Source organism: Anser cygnoides, chromosome 2 (assembly GCF_040182565.1).
Source record: "Anser cygnoides isolate HZ-2024a breed goose chromosome 2, Taihu_goose_T2T_genome, whole genome shotgun sequence".
NCBI lineage: Eukaryota > Metazoa > Chordata > Aves > Anseriformes > Anatidae > Anser > Anser cygnoides.
Window position 1 is genome coordinate 41,706,560 of NC_089874.1, and position 16,264 is coordinate 41,722,823.

At 40.8% G+C, this 16,264-nt stretch overlaps 1 protein-coding gene across 4 annotated transcripts in view; it reads left to right on the forward strand.

Moving 5' to 3' along the window:
• Positions 1-10,215, forward strand: part of LOC106030296 (uncharacterized) — an 81,010-nt gene extending 70,795 nt beyond the window's left edge. For 2 of the 4 annotated variants that reach the window (XR_010829233.1, XR_001203656.3), the window contains exons 2-3: positions 3,230-3,293; positions 5,857-6,993. Coding sequence is in view for 1 of the 4 variants with exons in the window: in XM_066991924.1 (XP_066848025.1) it covers positions 3,230-3,293; positions 8,962-9,260 (363 nt within the window). In the remaining 3 variants the exon portion in view is untranslated. Of the gene's footprint in view, positions 1-3,229; positions 3,294-5,856; positions 6,994-8,961 lie in introns of those variants that run through there. The other 2 variants (XR_001203655.3, XM_066991924.1) reach the window with 1 other exon arrangement.
• Positions 10,216-16,264: the final 6,049 nt, after the last annotated feature.

Here is a 16,264-nt window from a genome sequence, read left to right on the forward strand (position 1 = left end):
AGTTATTAATGGTATTTGTTCTGGTCATAGAATTAAATCCTATTTTAATCTAAGGGGGGGAGTGAAGGAAAATTAATAGTATTTGTTCTGAAATGTGGTACTGCACTCTACATAGCTGAGAACAGCCTGGAAGTTTTCTCCTCCTGAAAAATAGTTTGCCTACTACATATTATCAATATGAATTCAATTTGCAGAGTAGCTCTAGTCCCAGAATGGTACAATCTCAAAAATAATAACTTTCTGCTTTCCCCTTGCCAATCTCCACTCCAGCTCGTGCTGGTGCATCACAATGCGTGGTGCAAAGCTGCCTCCTCACTGCACCAGCAGAGAGCACTTCACCTATAAATTGTGAAGGAACAGGCTGTACTATCTAATCTCTGCTTTGACCGGGGTATCGCTCTGACCATGAGAGATTATGATTTACTGTCTCAGGCAAATGTGAAAGAGGTTTATGTGGCACCTCCGTGCTTAACAAAACCCAAACCACTCAGGTGGGTCCACCTCGCAGACTGGAACCTTCCCCTTTGTTGTCCTTTCCTAAATGAGGGTGAATCTGTGAGAGGGTCAGACAGCAAGTCAGCCAGGGACCTTAGCTCCTACAATCTGAGCTCCTGTGTCTTTAATGAGAGAATGACGTGGTTTCTGCCTCCTTGCTTTGATCACTGGTGCAAGTGTGGGGAGAGACACACAACCAGCATCCTGGAAACCTTGCTTACTTCTGAGGTATGGCACAGTACTTTGAATTTCAGAACCAGGTTAGAGAAGGGTCCTCTCCTGACGCATGGTTGTTCATCCACAGAGAAATCTGAATGCCACACATTCAGCTGGCGTCATCTCCCTCTGCCCATGGACCGTTCACCCTTTCTTCTTTTTCTCCTGCAATTCCTGTCAAAGTCCTGTTCTGCTGAACTCGTGCCAGGGAAAACCTCTCCAAAGATAGCTCTTCTTTTTTTTTTTTTTTTTTTTTAAAATCTCCTAAAATAGCTCCTCCATTGTTTCTTGCCCGTAGGTATTCAGCTGAAAGATGGCTAACTTAGAGCAGGAAAGCTCTCTGAGAAGCTTGTTAGAAGATGAACAATTTTCTTCTGCAAGGGACTATGGTACACACATGATGACTAAGCATCTATTTCCCTGTCTTGGTGGTCTGATCAGGCTTGCCCTGAACCCATAGATTTATAACATCATTCAGTCGTGTTACTGATGCCATGTCCAGTGATATAGGTTAAACTAATTATGACTAAATCATTAACATAGTTTGCCAAATCCAGCACTAGTTGTACACCTGGTTTATGCCAAGACTGAATTGAGTCCATTATCAATAACAACGCACCTTCACAGATGTCTTTTAATGAAATACTGTACTGAATTTATTCCTTGTTTTATTTCCTCAACAGTATAAGAAAAGTAATTATGTTTTGAAGCTAAATCACTTGGCTGGCATGCACCTTGTCAGGTTCAATGCTAATTATGCAGCTTAAGTCCAAAATAGAAAAGGGTTGTAAACCATAAATTGAATCCTGATAGAGACACTCTTCGTAAAGCTTCCACCTTCACTCCTTGTTGCTCCTGTTCCAGAACTCCTAACAGGTTGGCTGTCCATCACTGCTGACTGAACTATTTCTGGTCAAGGACTGGAGTATTTGGCACTGGAAAACAGATGGGTGTCTAGTGTAGTCCCCTGTTGTGACATTTAGTCCCCTGCACGGAGCAGTCTGTGGTGAATAACTTCCCCATGCCCCCTGTGCATGTGAAGCACTGTTGGTGAAGGATTTCTCAGTCCCAGCACTTGTTGGGCACTGTGCAGTGCTTGCACTTTTCTTTTTAAAAGCTCTTTCAGAACTACACCGCTGAGAGAGTTTGAAACCTTCCCCTAACTTGCAGACTGATGTAGGCTTGTTTTATATCCCTTTGTTCTTGGGCCAATGCAGCCCTGCAGTTTCATTAGATTTATAATTGCTGATGTTTATTCATGTCTTATTCATAAAGCTCTTGTATCCCTGCCCAGTCTTCCTTTTGCTGGCATGTATGCCAAGTTCTTCTGATATCTTCTTCTAATGGTCCTACAAGCTTTTCACTGCACTTCTTCCAGTTCAAGATTATCTTTGCAGTAAAGTCTTTTATTGCTCTGAGAGGGGTAAAGTGAAAGGTAATGCTTCTGCCAACAGCTATTCATGCGTGTAGCTTTATGTGAGTGAGTAGCGTCCAGTACTGTAGTCATTGTCCTTGTCTACCTTGCAAAGTTACAAGTGGTTAGAGAACTGGCTTTAGCAAGGTGAGCTCTATTTCTGATGGTCATTTCTTGATATTAGCTCTACTGCTGCTGAGATTCAGAACAACCATGCTGCGTACAGGCTCAGGACGTTTGCAGTTGTGCTGAGCACTTGTTCTTGCTCAGCTCATCCAGAATACATGGTCACGCTAAGTTACCAGGTGTTGCTGGGACTGTGTGCACAGGCCCAGGAAGACTGCTTGCGCGCAGTGTTACTCCCTTGCAGCACTGCTCAAGCACTGGGCTATGTTGGTGAGCAAAGACAGCAAAGACTTTCAAAAGTCTTTGAGGGCTTGTGTGATGGAAAGCCAGTCTGAAGATTCAAAGCCATTTCCCCCAGTAACTTGTGAGGCACAGCCATGCCCTGCTGTTTTACTCCCAGTTGCACTGAAGACAGTTGAAATTAGTCTCTGCAGAGAACCATGCATAGCACACCGATGGCTCAAAGTCCCTCAATAACATGTGAGGAGTGTTACTAACTCTGCAGTGGGATGACTTTCTTCTCATGTGCATTGAAATGGGGAGAAGGAGTGCAATCCTGAGAGTCTGGAGGCTTAAAAATGTGGGCTGAGCAGTCTGAGTGCCAGACTCAGAGGCCCATTGGGCATCTGTCCTCCAAGCTCCCTGCTGTGATTTTGTTCCCTTTTTATCTGCCCCTTGCCTGCCCTGGGGTGGCTGTTCCCTGCTCGCCGACAGACCCAAGGGAGGGTGATGCTGAGGTAGGGGAATGTCTGTCCTTCCACTGCTGGTGCTGAGATTTAAATGTTGGCTGGAAATGACAGGGAAATTTTTAGAAGGGTGCATGTGGAAAGCTTCATTGAGCACTGAGGTCACAGGTAGGAATCGTGGGACTATCAGACTCCTGAGTCACAGCCATCTCTTAGTTCATCTCTAAAGGCTTTTCAAGTGTAAAGGTTGAAAAACAACCTGGGTAGGACATAATGATGTTTTTTTTTACAGATGCATCATATCCCAGAGGACTGCAGTAATAGTAATGGAGAAGGAAACAGACGAAAATATAATGGTGAGTATTAAGAAGAATTTGTTGGATTTTTTTTCAGAAGTCCTGTAAAATCTAATTCACAGAGCATAAGCATTAATTCAAAACATTTGCTCACTCTATACTATTGCTACCTGATCTACCTGTCTTTGTTGATATATGTACTGCAGATACAGATTTATTTCTACAGATAAGTATTTTTGTATTTAGGTAATAAATTCTTTTCAAAAGAGTGACTCCCCAGGACTGAGGTCCTATGGTCTGATTGATTTAAATGCTTGTATGAGACTCTGCTTTTGCTGTCTGGCAAAACAGATGACATAAATTTGACTCTGGAGCCAAATAAATTGAGGAACTGTACTAAATTGTTCTAAAGAGGGAAGATGTATCATGAGACAGCTAATAATGCATACTCAGGGTGTAAGATATAAAATAAATGAAATCCTTATGAACACAGAGAGGTTGTAACCAACAGCAGAGTCTGAGCTACTTCTGAAAATTACCCACTACACAGACTGCCTCACGTATACCTCTGCTCCTTTGGCATAAGTATTAGATCTACCTAACCGTGTGTGTGATCACGTGTCCTTGTGGCACAGGAGTTACAGAGAAATAAAACAAATGGAAAGTAGGTGTGGGTGCCAATGCCTACAATACTCAAATTTCTGTCAGCGAGCACTGGACATGGACAAAAAGTAGGTTTAACATCTGAAATTGAACACCCCAAATCTGACATGTCAGACTTGCAGGAAGTTTTAGAAAATTTAGTGTATATAAAATATTGAACTGAATAAAAGAGCTGCTGACATTATCATCTTACTGAGGCACAATGGTTCTACAAGAATATAAAAGCAAATTGCTCAGTAACATCTATGCTTGAGCAAGCACTTTTGGTAACAGTTCTGTAAGAACAGCAATGAAGATTGGGGAAGAAGGCATATCTGAGGGATTTCATCTTTCATATTTGTTTTACAATTATATATACATATATTTCCATTCTATGCTAGTTATGTAGGATTTTCTTGTGAGCACGCTTCTTCCTAGATCTTGTTTCTTACTGGACAGTGTTCTTGGCTGTCGTCTAACATTCTAGTTTAAATGTGATTGTAATAGAAAAGTTACAACTCTGCTCTGCAGGCCAGGAGAGGCTTGCTGGAGGTCTAAGCTTTAACAGTACAGCCATATTAAAAACTATTTTAGCAAAACTTCGTTCTAGATAAAATAGTAAACTAAGCATCACAGATTCTGTGCCTTGCAAGTGATACCAAACAAACTGTTTCTAAAAGTACATTGATAATATTAATTAGGAAAATGGCAATGAAGAAGAGTAAGAACATTTCTTCCTTTTCTTATGATCAATGGCAAAATTCCCTGAACCTCGATGAGACAAGGACTGGCTCAAATGTTGTAACAGTAGCTATACCAACATAACTAATTCATAAAAGAATAAATATCCCAGTGGATTGTTTGATTCAGTTTCATGTCACTTCAGGCTTATTCCAGAGAAATGACTTTACTTTTTCTGCTTTAAACTGAAGTAGTGCATTGTTGGAGAAAAGCCAAACCAGAATGGGCCTATGCAGCTCATTTTTATGGAAGAAATGCAACCAACATCACAGGCAGAAGCTTTTCGACACACATTCTTCTTTAAAAAAATAGAGAGAGTAATGCAAATATGTTTTTTTCTTTTCCCTAATTTCTGATCATTTTCCTCAGTATTCTTGGGGTACTTTCTAATTGACATGTGGTGCATCAAAAGTGCAATCATTTCTGGCTGAGAACTGAGAAATGCTGTGTGCAGCAGGGATTTGAAAATTCCTGAATTCCTGCTGCTTTCTGTAGCAAGAGCTGCAGGGCACTCGGGCCCTTTTTTTAGCACCCACTGCCATCTGAGTGCAGATACTTGTAGCACATCTGATGAGAGCAGCCCAAGCCAAGTGCATTGGGCTGTGCTCGTAACCTTTTCATTCCGTGAGGTGGCTCTTTAGCAGGTAGGATGTGCAGATGCTTAGATAGCTGTCTGGGGCTATTATTTAGACACATCTCACAGACACTAAATGTGACCTAACAACTCATCTTCTTTGCGTTAAGTGGTTTAATCAGATACGAGATGAAAGATGGGTACAAGCTGGAAACAGAAAGGGACTGCGAGCCTGCCCGAATGCAATGTTTGCTTCTCTCAAAATGTTGATTGAAAAGAAATTTAAGATAGTATAGCTAGCAAGCCTGATTTTTAAAAGACAGAAATCCAATGGAATAAATTTAGAGTAGGTGTCTTTCAGTCTGCTTTTTACTTGGTTTTCTCAGCACCAGACATACTTTACTGCTCCTCTCTCTGGTGGGTGCTAATTGCATGAGTGTAATCATGTCTTGTGCCTGCTATAAGGAGACAAATGACCATAATCTTTAATGTTTAGGCTAGAAGTCACTAAGGAAAACATAAAAGCAGCTTTTTTATGTCATTAGCGTGAGATACAAAGAGTAGGATCTCCGTTGTTCTGGAAAGGGTGTTCCAATTGCAGATAGGGAGCAGTTTCCTTTAGTTTGTGGGTGTGCCAGGACATGAATGTCTCTTGCTTCTCCACAGGTGCAGCTCTCCTCCCTGCTAGCTGCTTGCGTTACTTTGCTCTGCAGGTGCAGGAGAAGCCTAGAAGGGACCTGACAGGAATTGTGGTTTCCTTGGGAAAGACTGAGGAGCCTCTCTGGTTGTCCCTCAGTCCTGTTACAGAGCAGAATTGCAGCAATGGCACAGTATAGTCCTTCTGTCGATTTGTTGTCTCCTACCAAATGTGGCTATTTGAGACACCTAAACTCGTCGAGAATGGAGATGTACATACTGGCCTGCCTGGTTAATGCTGACAAACTAGCAAAGGGAAGGAATACTGTGGAAGGATGGAGGTCTTAGAGAAGCTATGCTCAAAGAAGATCAGGAGTGTGAAGGCATGGAACAGGATAAATACAGCAAGAAGGCAGTTTGCTGCGGAGTTCAAGACTTTATTTTTTCTGCTACTTCGTTGTTCTGGCCTGTCCCTGTGCTTTGGGGCATCTCACCTTCTGCCATCAGCTAAGAATTGATCTGCAGTGTTGAGCCAGAGAACCACAAAACCTTAGTTACCAGTTGTGGTTTGAGGATGGTAATTTGGACTTCCACATTTAGTGCTGAGACACATTGGCTGGGAAAGTAGAGGAGCTGCTGAGCCTGTTAAGAGACCCACAGGGGAGAAAGTACTCAATGAGATAGTTTGAGAGCTGTAAGTTGTTTTGGCAACCCCTATTAGACATGGCCCCTTTATTACTTCGGTAGCTGTAGAGGAGTGCAATTTGCTTTTAATTACTGTATTAGCAAATGTATCAGTAGGGAAACTGAAAAAAAAAAAAAAAAGTTGCTGAATTTCTTTCAGAACTGTTCTTTGTGACTCTAGGAAGGAAAAAATATTTGGACAGAAAGAAATTATGCTCTAATGAGCCCCAAACAGACACTGATTCAGAGACTGAGAGGAAAATAGCTATTCTAGATAGCAGAGTGCTGGCCTCTAGCACACTCCTACAAAGTGGAAATAATAGCCTCTTTCCATTGTAATTTTAAAATTGTACCTCAGTGCTGCTTCTCTGATGTTTTGTGATAGATGCCAAGACTGGAGACTGCTCTGCTCCAAGTGTGAGTCAGATAATAAAGCAATTTCTGAGCTGTAGCAGCATTGCACCTTTTCCTTTTTTTCCTCTGAGAGATACTGTAAGGCTGCATTATCAAGATTCACCCTTCCAGGCCAATATTTTATTTTTAAATCATCCTTTAAAATAACCTGTGAGTCCTGAAGGGGACATCTTATCATGCCATCACGGGCATGTCTCCTCAAGAATCTGAAAAGAAAAATGCTGCACACATTCAAGGTAAGAAAATCTCAAACAAAGAAAAGAAATTCAGTAGATTTCCTGACCTCTTAATCTTCTCACTGAGAAACTTCCGAACGCTAATGATCATTAAATCGCTCTTGCTGTGTTGGTGCGTAGCACTTCAGTCAGCAGTCCTTCCAGGATCAATAACAGCAGGCAATCTACTGTGGCTTCTCCAGTGTTTACATTTAAAGATATTACCCACGATGCTTGAAAAATGAAACGTTTCATTTTGAAGGTGTCAGAGCTGGGAAAGCTCTTAAAAATGGTTTTACAGCCTGTGAAGTGATCGAAGTGTTGGGCTGCACTTTAGCCTCCCCGCTGCCCAGCCAGGCGCTGAGCCACGGAGGGAGCGCGGCTCTGGGCAGGCTGGCAGCGGGTGTCCCCGCGGGCTTCCCCCGTGAGCGAAGCACGAAGCACGGAGGGTTGTGCAAGTGCAGCTGCCGATAGGAAGCACCGAAGGAAGAAATGAGGCAGCTGAAATGAAGGCAGGCAGCAAATTATAACATCTGAGGACTTTGTTTTGAAGTGAAAACCCTCACGCAACCCATTGCGCTGCAGTAGACAAGATGGCTTGGTTGTTCATGCGCCTCTAGCTATAACCTCGGAGTAAAGGAGAACGTTAAGCCAGTTAAAAGAAGGCTTTTCCAAGCTTTTACTGAATTACTGTGGGGCTGACTGTATGATTGCACACACCTGGTGTTTCCTAATTTCTTAATATTTGTTTTAGAAGCTACAACAGTGGCCCCTCAACATCATTTTTGATGAAGTATTTCTATATTACGTTATCTACCAGCAGCAAATTTGCCAGACTGGCAGTTTCAGCTGAAGTCTCTACTGCATCCCACAGGGAATATATATATATATTTATATATTTTAACCTGCCTGACAAGTTTCAGCCAAAACGGTTTGGCTGATTCTTAATTCAGAGGGAGTTGTGTCATTCTGTAATGTTAAAACAAAAATGGTGATAAGAAACTCTAGGGCTTCACAGAGTTTGGAATTGGAAACTAATGAGTTCAGCATGGTTAGAGGGAACTGGGAGGCAGTGGCAGGGGTATGATGCCATAGTCTGGGGTAGGAGACCTGGAAGGTTTGGTGCACTAGCATTTGACTCACAACCATTATGTGTGAGAATAGCTTGGGGCTTCAGTTCTCCTTAACTCCTTGAGCAATATCTGAATCTGACAGAAAAGCTTTTGGGCAGAAGAACCAGTTCTATACTGCTTCTTGAAAACATTCAGACTTTCCTTTAATTTCTTTTCCATCATTTTGATATTTCATTTACTTTTGCTTCTTCTCTCAGAGACCTTGATTTAATTCTTTTGATAGACAGACACTGCTGAGCACTTTCTCCCTCACCTTGCAGAGATAAGTATGTTGCAGTCTCTGTGCTCCTGCACGGAGAGAGCTGGGAAAGCAGCATAGGGGATGAATCCATTGGAAAAACAACAACAACAAACTGAAAAAGCAAGCAGAAGAGCAAGGACAGAAAACCTCTGATCAGAGTTTGTATTTCAGTTCTGCTCTATATCCAAGCTGACAGAGATATCTTTTCCTTGATGTCTGTTCCTTCCAAATATCCCAGTGGGACAGCTGACATTGCAGCAGGGGCAAGCCAGCTTCCTACAGACCGTTAACATATAGTGGACGTGAAGAAGGGAAAGATTTCACCTTCTGGCCTGAAATGGGCAACAGCTCTCCCCTGCTAGTGCCTCTGCAGATAAGGTGGCAAGCTGTGTTTGTGTGTAAATAGGTGGCTCAGACTGATTATGTGCATTTATATTTTGTCTCCAAGACAGACATTGTCAGTGGCAACAGCTCTGTGGAGGTGAACCTCCATCCAGTGTCATCTCGGGCTTCTCAGCTGGGTTCTGCAGTCACAAAATTGAGTGTGAGAGGACGCAGGTAATGGCTTTCCATCATTGTGTCTTCCTGGGGCTGCTCCGTGTCCCTGGGCACTGTGAGCCAGGCAGTTTGCTGCTCTCCTCTGCTCCTGAGCGCTTGGAGCTGGCTCATGGGGATGAACAGTCCAAACAACTGCGGGTGCCTTTGGATGAAACCAATTGTGACTGCCTCTTTCTATCTGGTATTTGACAGCCTGAAGTTTTGCCAGAAGCTATAAAGAAATTATTTGTCTCAAGCTAGTGGCTTGAAGTTTGGCTTTTAACTCTGCATTTAGCTACCTCTTTAAATACCCTGATATTAAAAAAAAGATGCTCACACTGAAGCTCAATACTTATGAAAATTATATTTCTCCCAACCACATCTACACAGCACTTATCACAGTGCAGCCTGGGTTCAGGACTTAAAAATGTGCCTGGTGTAGATATAGATTGTAATGAAGTACTAAATGACTGCAGACAACATCTGGAGATAAAACCCCTGCCTCACTTATTGCTGGCGGAACAGAAATCATATTGTACCTCAGGAGCAGAAAATGTCAAAGATCTTTTGGAGTTTCACCTTGCAGCTGGGTAGACTGGTGGAAAATTAAACGTGCTGACTCAAAGGACTCAGGATCATATCCACAAAAATATCCATTATCACAAACATTGACTGTCCATGTATAAGTATCTGGCAGAGAAAAGCAATAGAATTTCCCCAAGGCAGTGCTATGAGAAAGGAGCACTGGGGGGAGCGTCAGGTCCTGGGAACTTGAGGGTCCTTTCAGCTGCTTGGACATATCCATTACCAAAATATTGCTGTTTTGATTATGGTATTTCTTATATATGACAGGATCTTTTCTTCTAAGGATATCAGTGGTCCCCAGCTCAAGTGAAAAAATTCCTGTCTTGTGGATAATTACACCAGTTAGGAAGAAGTAATGGAAAAATAATAGCTAAAATGATAAACTGGTGAATAACGAGAAACATACCTAAATGTTCCAGCTAATGTTAACAGGCTGAAAACAGATTTAACATTCAACAGCTGCAAGGAAAAATGTTTGACATCCCTGCCTCTGCAAGCCAATTCAAGGAAAGGGAGGGTCATTAAGCATGAACAATGTCAGCTAAAAGCCTCTCTCCTCCCTTGAAGGCCTGCTTGTATACGTGACCATATAGTACTGGTCATTTCCCATCTTCTTAGGCACATATCTCATGTAAGAGATTTTGCTGGCTTGCACCACTTTTTGACTTGGAAATTTGTATCCAAATAACATTGGTTTCCTGTTATGCTTTTCTTGTAGCGCTTTATCAAACAGCAGGAATTTATGCTGTTCCTGAGGGCAATCTATTAAAATGAATCATTCCTTATGGGTTTTCACTGTGAGCAATGCACCATGTTCAGGGCTTACTGTCAATTGTGAATGAACATAAACTAAATCCAGTTTTGCAAATGCCTGCTTACCTAGTAGAGATATATCATATATGCATAGTAAATCTTCAATTTAAAAACATCACAAGTAACTGATATACCCAGACCGATCTACTTGCTCTGCTGGATGATTTAATCATTAATTTTATAAATCCACTTTATTTGTTCCCTTATTGGCATGGTGAACAGAACTCCTTCTTGATGAGATAGTTATTCCCCTTGTGGTTTTGACTGAATTATTTAAAATTAAGTTGCTCAGTACAGTAGTGTTCCAACATTGTTTTATATTCAAGTCTGCCACTCTTATTTTGGATTGTACTATTCATGCCTGTAGTTGCATTCTCAATTGACGTGGTGACTTTCCCAGTTTAAGAATATGAAAAGATCATGGTTTGTTAGCAAAAGGTGCTTTGCAGCTTGAATATCTCAGGCACTGATCTAAGGTGTCACTCAATTATAAATTCATGCTTCCAGTTAAGAGTTTTTAGCTCCTATGTACTGTATGGACTGCTGAGTATTATTCTGAGGGCATGAGAGGTAAAGGGTTTCTAAATCAAAGCTGGTTTGTTTTCTTCATTTTTGCTGACCGTGCTGATGTGAATCTTGTGTTATCATTGACGGGATATTTTTATACTTCATGGAAGAAGGCACAAAGCTATTTCTTTATCATTAGTTGTAATATTAACATAAAAAATATGCCACAGTCTTTCTTTCTGATTCACATGATTTCATTTGATCAAGAAAACTCTATTCTGTCCAGCCCTATAATGACCATGTAATTACACTCAATAGAAAAAAGACAACTTCAAAAATTGCTGGTTGCCGTAGTTTCTTCACTAATCGCTTGGAAAAGTGATAACACATGTTTAAGTATTGTCCTCATTGCCAATTAATAGCGTCATTAGGTTTTACTGGGAAAAAACTTACGCTAATTTTGGTTCTTACACTCTGTGAGCTTAGATATGACTGCATTTTTGGAACTGATCTCTATTTTTGTGCATCTGAATTTTCATTGTTCAATTCCAGATGTGCAGGTTTTGAGTTGAAAGGTTCAAAGCATCTAAAATGCAAGAGACACTGGGCAGCACCTCTGTAAATTAACCCCTTAATTCTGGGCATGGCAAATTTCCTTTGTGTGTATAATTTTGTCACCAAAATGAAGTTTTAATTGAATTAAAACTATTAATGGCTCAAATTAACCACCTGTTTTTTAGCAGAGCAATGGTGGTTTGCATGCTCTGTTGGGCTACTAGAGACCCCTCTTCTGTCTAAGGAAATATGAACCTTAAACTCCAGGGCCAGTGGCTTGGCCACCTGGGTAGTGACGGTAGAGGGAGGAGCAGAGGCACAAAGGGAGTGCTGATGAATGCCAACACCATCAGGTTCAGCACTGTCCTGCCTGTGGGACTCAGCCTGGAAAACCCTGAAAACACAGGCATCACTTCTCAAAGCATAGGATAGAAAAATGCTGTTTTGTCATGTTTTCCATGTCTTACATCAGTTTCTTGTGCTGTTTTGTCTGATGGATTGTAGCAATTGCTTATATAAAACCCACTAAGTGGCTGCTATGTATTTTTAGAATCATTTAAAATGTTTCTTTCATAAGGGGCAGAATGTTTTTGTTTTTTTTTTTTTTTCAGGTTTATTTTTGCACTGTAAATATGAAACAGAAGATAAGGAAATGTGAATCATTTTGTATACATGTAAATTTCAGGCAGTTCCATTGGCCTTTTTCTGCATAGTATTCACATCCAATTTGCATTATGTGTCGTATCAATTCACCAATTGTTTATACTGATAGACCACCATTCTAGCAATAAGTACAAAAGAGCAGAAAAAAAGGGTTGTGCTTTTAAAATAACTTTAATTTTTGGGTTTATTTCTCAGCCTTAATGTCACAGAAATGATTGTTGTTGTGGAGTTTTTTTTTTTCTTCTTCCATGCAAAATGTTTTTTAATTCATAAACTCATTAAAAAAATTAATAGGTAGTGATAGCTGCCATTCATTCTGTCTTTCATAAGCCATTTAAAAGTGAATGTAGTATTTGAATTGCAAACTCAGCTCTTGCCTTCATCTGTGGAACAATCACAGTGGTAGGCACAGAACGATGATAATATTTCATCAAAGTGTTTTAACCCCAGCCTTTTCGGCTCGTCTCCCAGATAACAAGGTAGCACAATCTCTGTGATTAATTAAGCAATGGTTATAAAACTGAAAGAAGATAAAAGGCTTTGGAGAACTGTACATTGTTAAATGGTATCAAAACCATACAAAATGATCTGTTCCAAACTTTGCTGTATGCATTTGGTAGTTTCAGAAATTTCTGGTTCCTCTGCAACACAGACAGAAACATCTGGAGTAAACCTACGGGTTCCTCTTGTCCACAGAAAGAATGGAAATAATGGACATTGGTTACTGCCAACATACAGATTTTAAATTGATCTTGGTCCTAAATATGCGAATGAGAAGAGGTGATCATAAATATGGCAAGAATGCTGGAAAACCCAGGGATTACTCCTGATTATTGCTTAACTTCTGTAGTAATTAAAACAGAATACTGAACATTTGAGGTAGTAAACATCTTGCTCCCTTTCTGTAATTTATTGTTCTTAATTCTTGGAGAAAATAATTTCTAAAAATTTACGAATCTAAAATGTCAAGAAGTTGGCAAGAATCTCAACATGTTTCTCTTCGGGTTGTAAGATCTAGAAATTTTATTTAATATCAACCTATTTCCTTTACCTAGCTCTGTGGTGGGAAGTGTGCCTGTACATCCCTTATGCTCTTGAGTGGGGAGAATCTGGCAGGGAATAGGAAAGGAAGAAAGGAGGGGATCACCAGAAACAAATTCTCTTTTTCTGCTGTAAATATATATAATATATAATCGATACTGTTTGACATTCTTTTTTTTTTTTTTCTTAGAATGAATTTCCCTTAGTAATGAGGAAATAGTTTTTCTCAAAAAATGTGTTTTGATCTAAAAAGTGCTAAGCAAATATGTTTGGCTGAAAATTGTCAGTGTTTCTGGCTTGGATAAATGTGTTCAGAATGCTCATTTTCAGATTTTTTTCTAATTCCACAAATGGAGTCTTTTTTTTTTTTTTTTTTTTTGTGGAAATTTCTACCTGACTAGAACCCCCATCTTTTTCACATTAAGTCATTTTTAATACTTTTAACCACATAACCAATTGCACGATGAGGGCTCTGGGAAACGGTTTCCTAAATCTAGGATGTAGCTACTGGGCTACTGCTGTGGTATAACTTGTGGTGCCCTCCCTGCACCTCCCTGTTTAATGAACTTTTGCCTCAGAGCCATTTGTCTTTATGTCTGCACAGACTCTCTGCATTGAAGGCGGACGCCTTCAATGAACAGCATCACATGTAGTGAGTCTGCCAGCAGGAAAATCTCTGTATTTGCTGATGCCAAAGCAAGATGTTGTTTAGCCCATGTGATGCTGGATGGGGATATTAAAGAGGAGCAGATTAATGTGTTTCATTTGCAATTGCATTGAAGTATACTTCAAAATACAAATTAAAGGACAAATTCTGAAGGTTACAGAGCATGCACAGTGCCCATTGAAATCAGTGGGAACTGCAGCTGCTTTGGACCCTCTAAGAGCTGACCTGAATAAAGTACAAATGTCAAGCATATCAATTGAAAGTCTTAGGGCCATAACTGCATTACACACAAGTCTAATTGTGTTTATCAGCAGAGTGATGCTACATCTCTTTTGCTGTTGATTTAGGAAATCCAACTTTTCATTGACTCAACAGCAGCTTTGAATGCCCCAAGCACTTAAATAAATCTAATCACAAGAAATCCTTCCTCTTCATCATTTCACTTGTATTAATCCTCCTTAAAGTACCGTCTCATCAGCAGAGACTGAGGCAAGTGTATCTTGCTTCTTGCTGGTAGCAGGGAGCAAATCACACACTGGGGAATGAGACATCCTTTCCATACTGCATCTTTCATGTATATTTTATCTTCTTCACTGCAAGACACTAACACTGATGAGCCCTGTGGGCCCTAAAGATTCAAACACAATGGCAAAATATGAAGATTAAGCCTAGAAAAAAAAATGGATTTCACTTCCTCCAACCCTGAAAAGAGATTATTTTTTCCATGAAAGAAAAATTTCCATTAGAGTGTTTCCAGTAAAAATTGCTTCCTCTGGAAAACTGGGTTTCTGATTAAAAGAGCATTTTCACAGCAGGACTTTTTTCTTTCAGGAAAGGAATATGCTTTTTATTAAAATTCTCAAGCACCAGGTTTAAAATACGGGGTAAAACCTCAGGTTTAAACTTCTATCTTTAATTGCAAGATTTACGGTTTTGGCAGGGATTCTCTCCTTTGCTATTTTCCATACAAACTGCATGTCCAAGACCTGAAGGCATTCACAGGCTGTGACTACCCGGAGTAGTCTCAGCTGGGACCCCCCACCTCCCCTGCCACAGCCAGGGGCTCCATCTGAGCTCGGACCCAGCACCAAGCCTTGGCCTGAGCTCCATCAGAAATGGATTTGTGCTCATTTCTGTCTGCTGCTCCCCTGGCTTACACAGTGGTTTTCCTGGGTCACCTCCAAAGCTATGCTGTCTCTCAGCTTTGCCTTCACTCCAGTTTCTGGCTGTGTGTCCAGGCTGGGCCTTAGGCCTGCATTGGAGCCCTCTCTTCTCCTGCTCCTGATGAGCCTGGATGCCATTCATCAGCACGTCTTGTCTGGAGGTGTCAGTGGGACCTGTTGGCATCCCGATACTGTTGATCCTACAGGAGGGCACCCTGTTGGTGAGGCACTTGCTGTGCTGGGCTCCCCCTTGGCTCCTAGCTCATCCCTGCTCTTTGAGCAGACACAGTCCTGCTGTTCCCCACCTCTGCAGTGGTGGAAAGGTGCAGCTTGTCACTTGATCACCAGAGAATCACTCTTCCATTGCTATATATCACATGGTTTTAGTATAAGAGATGCCCAGAGGGGAGAATAAGAGTTTCATGAGCCAGACCCAGATTCTGCTACTGAGTCTCCTCAGTAGTAGTACAAGGTTAATTCAATAGCTGCAACAGCTCTTAATGACCACCCCTTGCTAGGGCTGCAGTGTTTACAAGCCTGTTTACATCTGTGTTTGAGCACAGAACACCATGTCTATACAAGTTGTAAATTTAGGTGTTGGTGTTCTTTACAATGCCAGTTTTTATGTGTGTTTTTAGTTCAGCCTGCAAAGAATAGCACTGAATTAAAGATGCAAGTTTAAAAGTTGTCCTTCAAGGACTGTATAAAATAATCACTGTTCAGCATTCTTAGATGCCATATTTGCTGCTTTATTATGCTTCTTGCTGTCTTTGTAGTGCTTTGAAATTCTCTTTAATCAATACATCCCTGGATCTTCTGTACATCCATTTACTGCATAAGGGCTAATACATTGGAGTTTTTGATGGTGATTAAATTCAACATCCATTCTGGTGGTGTTAATGTGTGCCTGCTGCAGAAACAGACAAAATTATTGGAATTCTACCTCACATGTTCACCAGAAGATTCACTACCATGGGTAAAAGTGTTGTGCGATGAGAATAAAAATAGTAAGGTGATAGGCTTCTGCAATGGACAGAAGACGTTGAGATAAAAAGGAGATGAACAGAGGAATTAAACCTAATAGGCAAGCTGGAGGCTCCTGGTTGCTGAGTAATTAATTTATAATTAATAATTAAAACAGGCTGAAGGATTTATACTGTGGGATCACCCTCGTAAATAGTCAGTAATTTATTTTCTATTACTTATTTTTCTTGTATGAG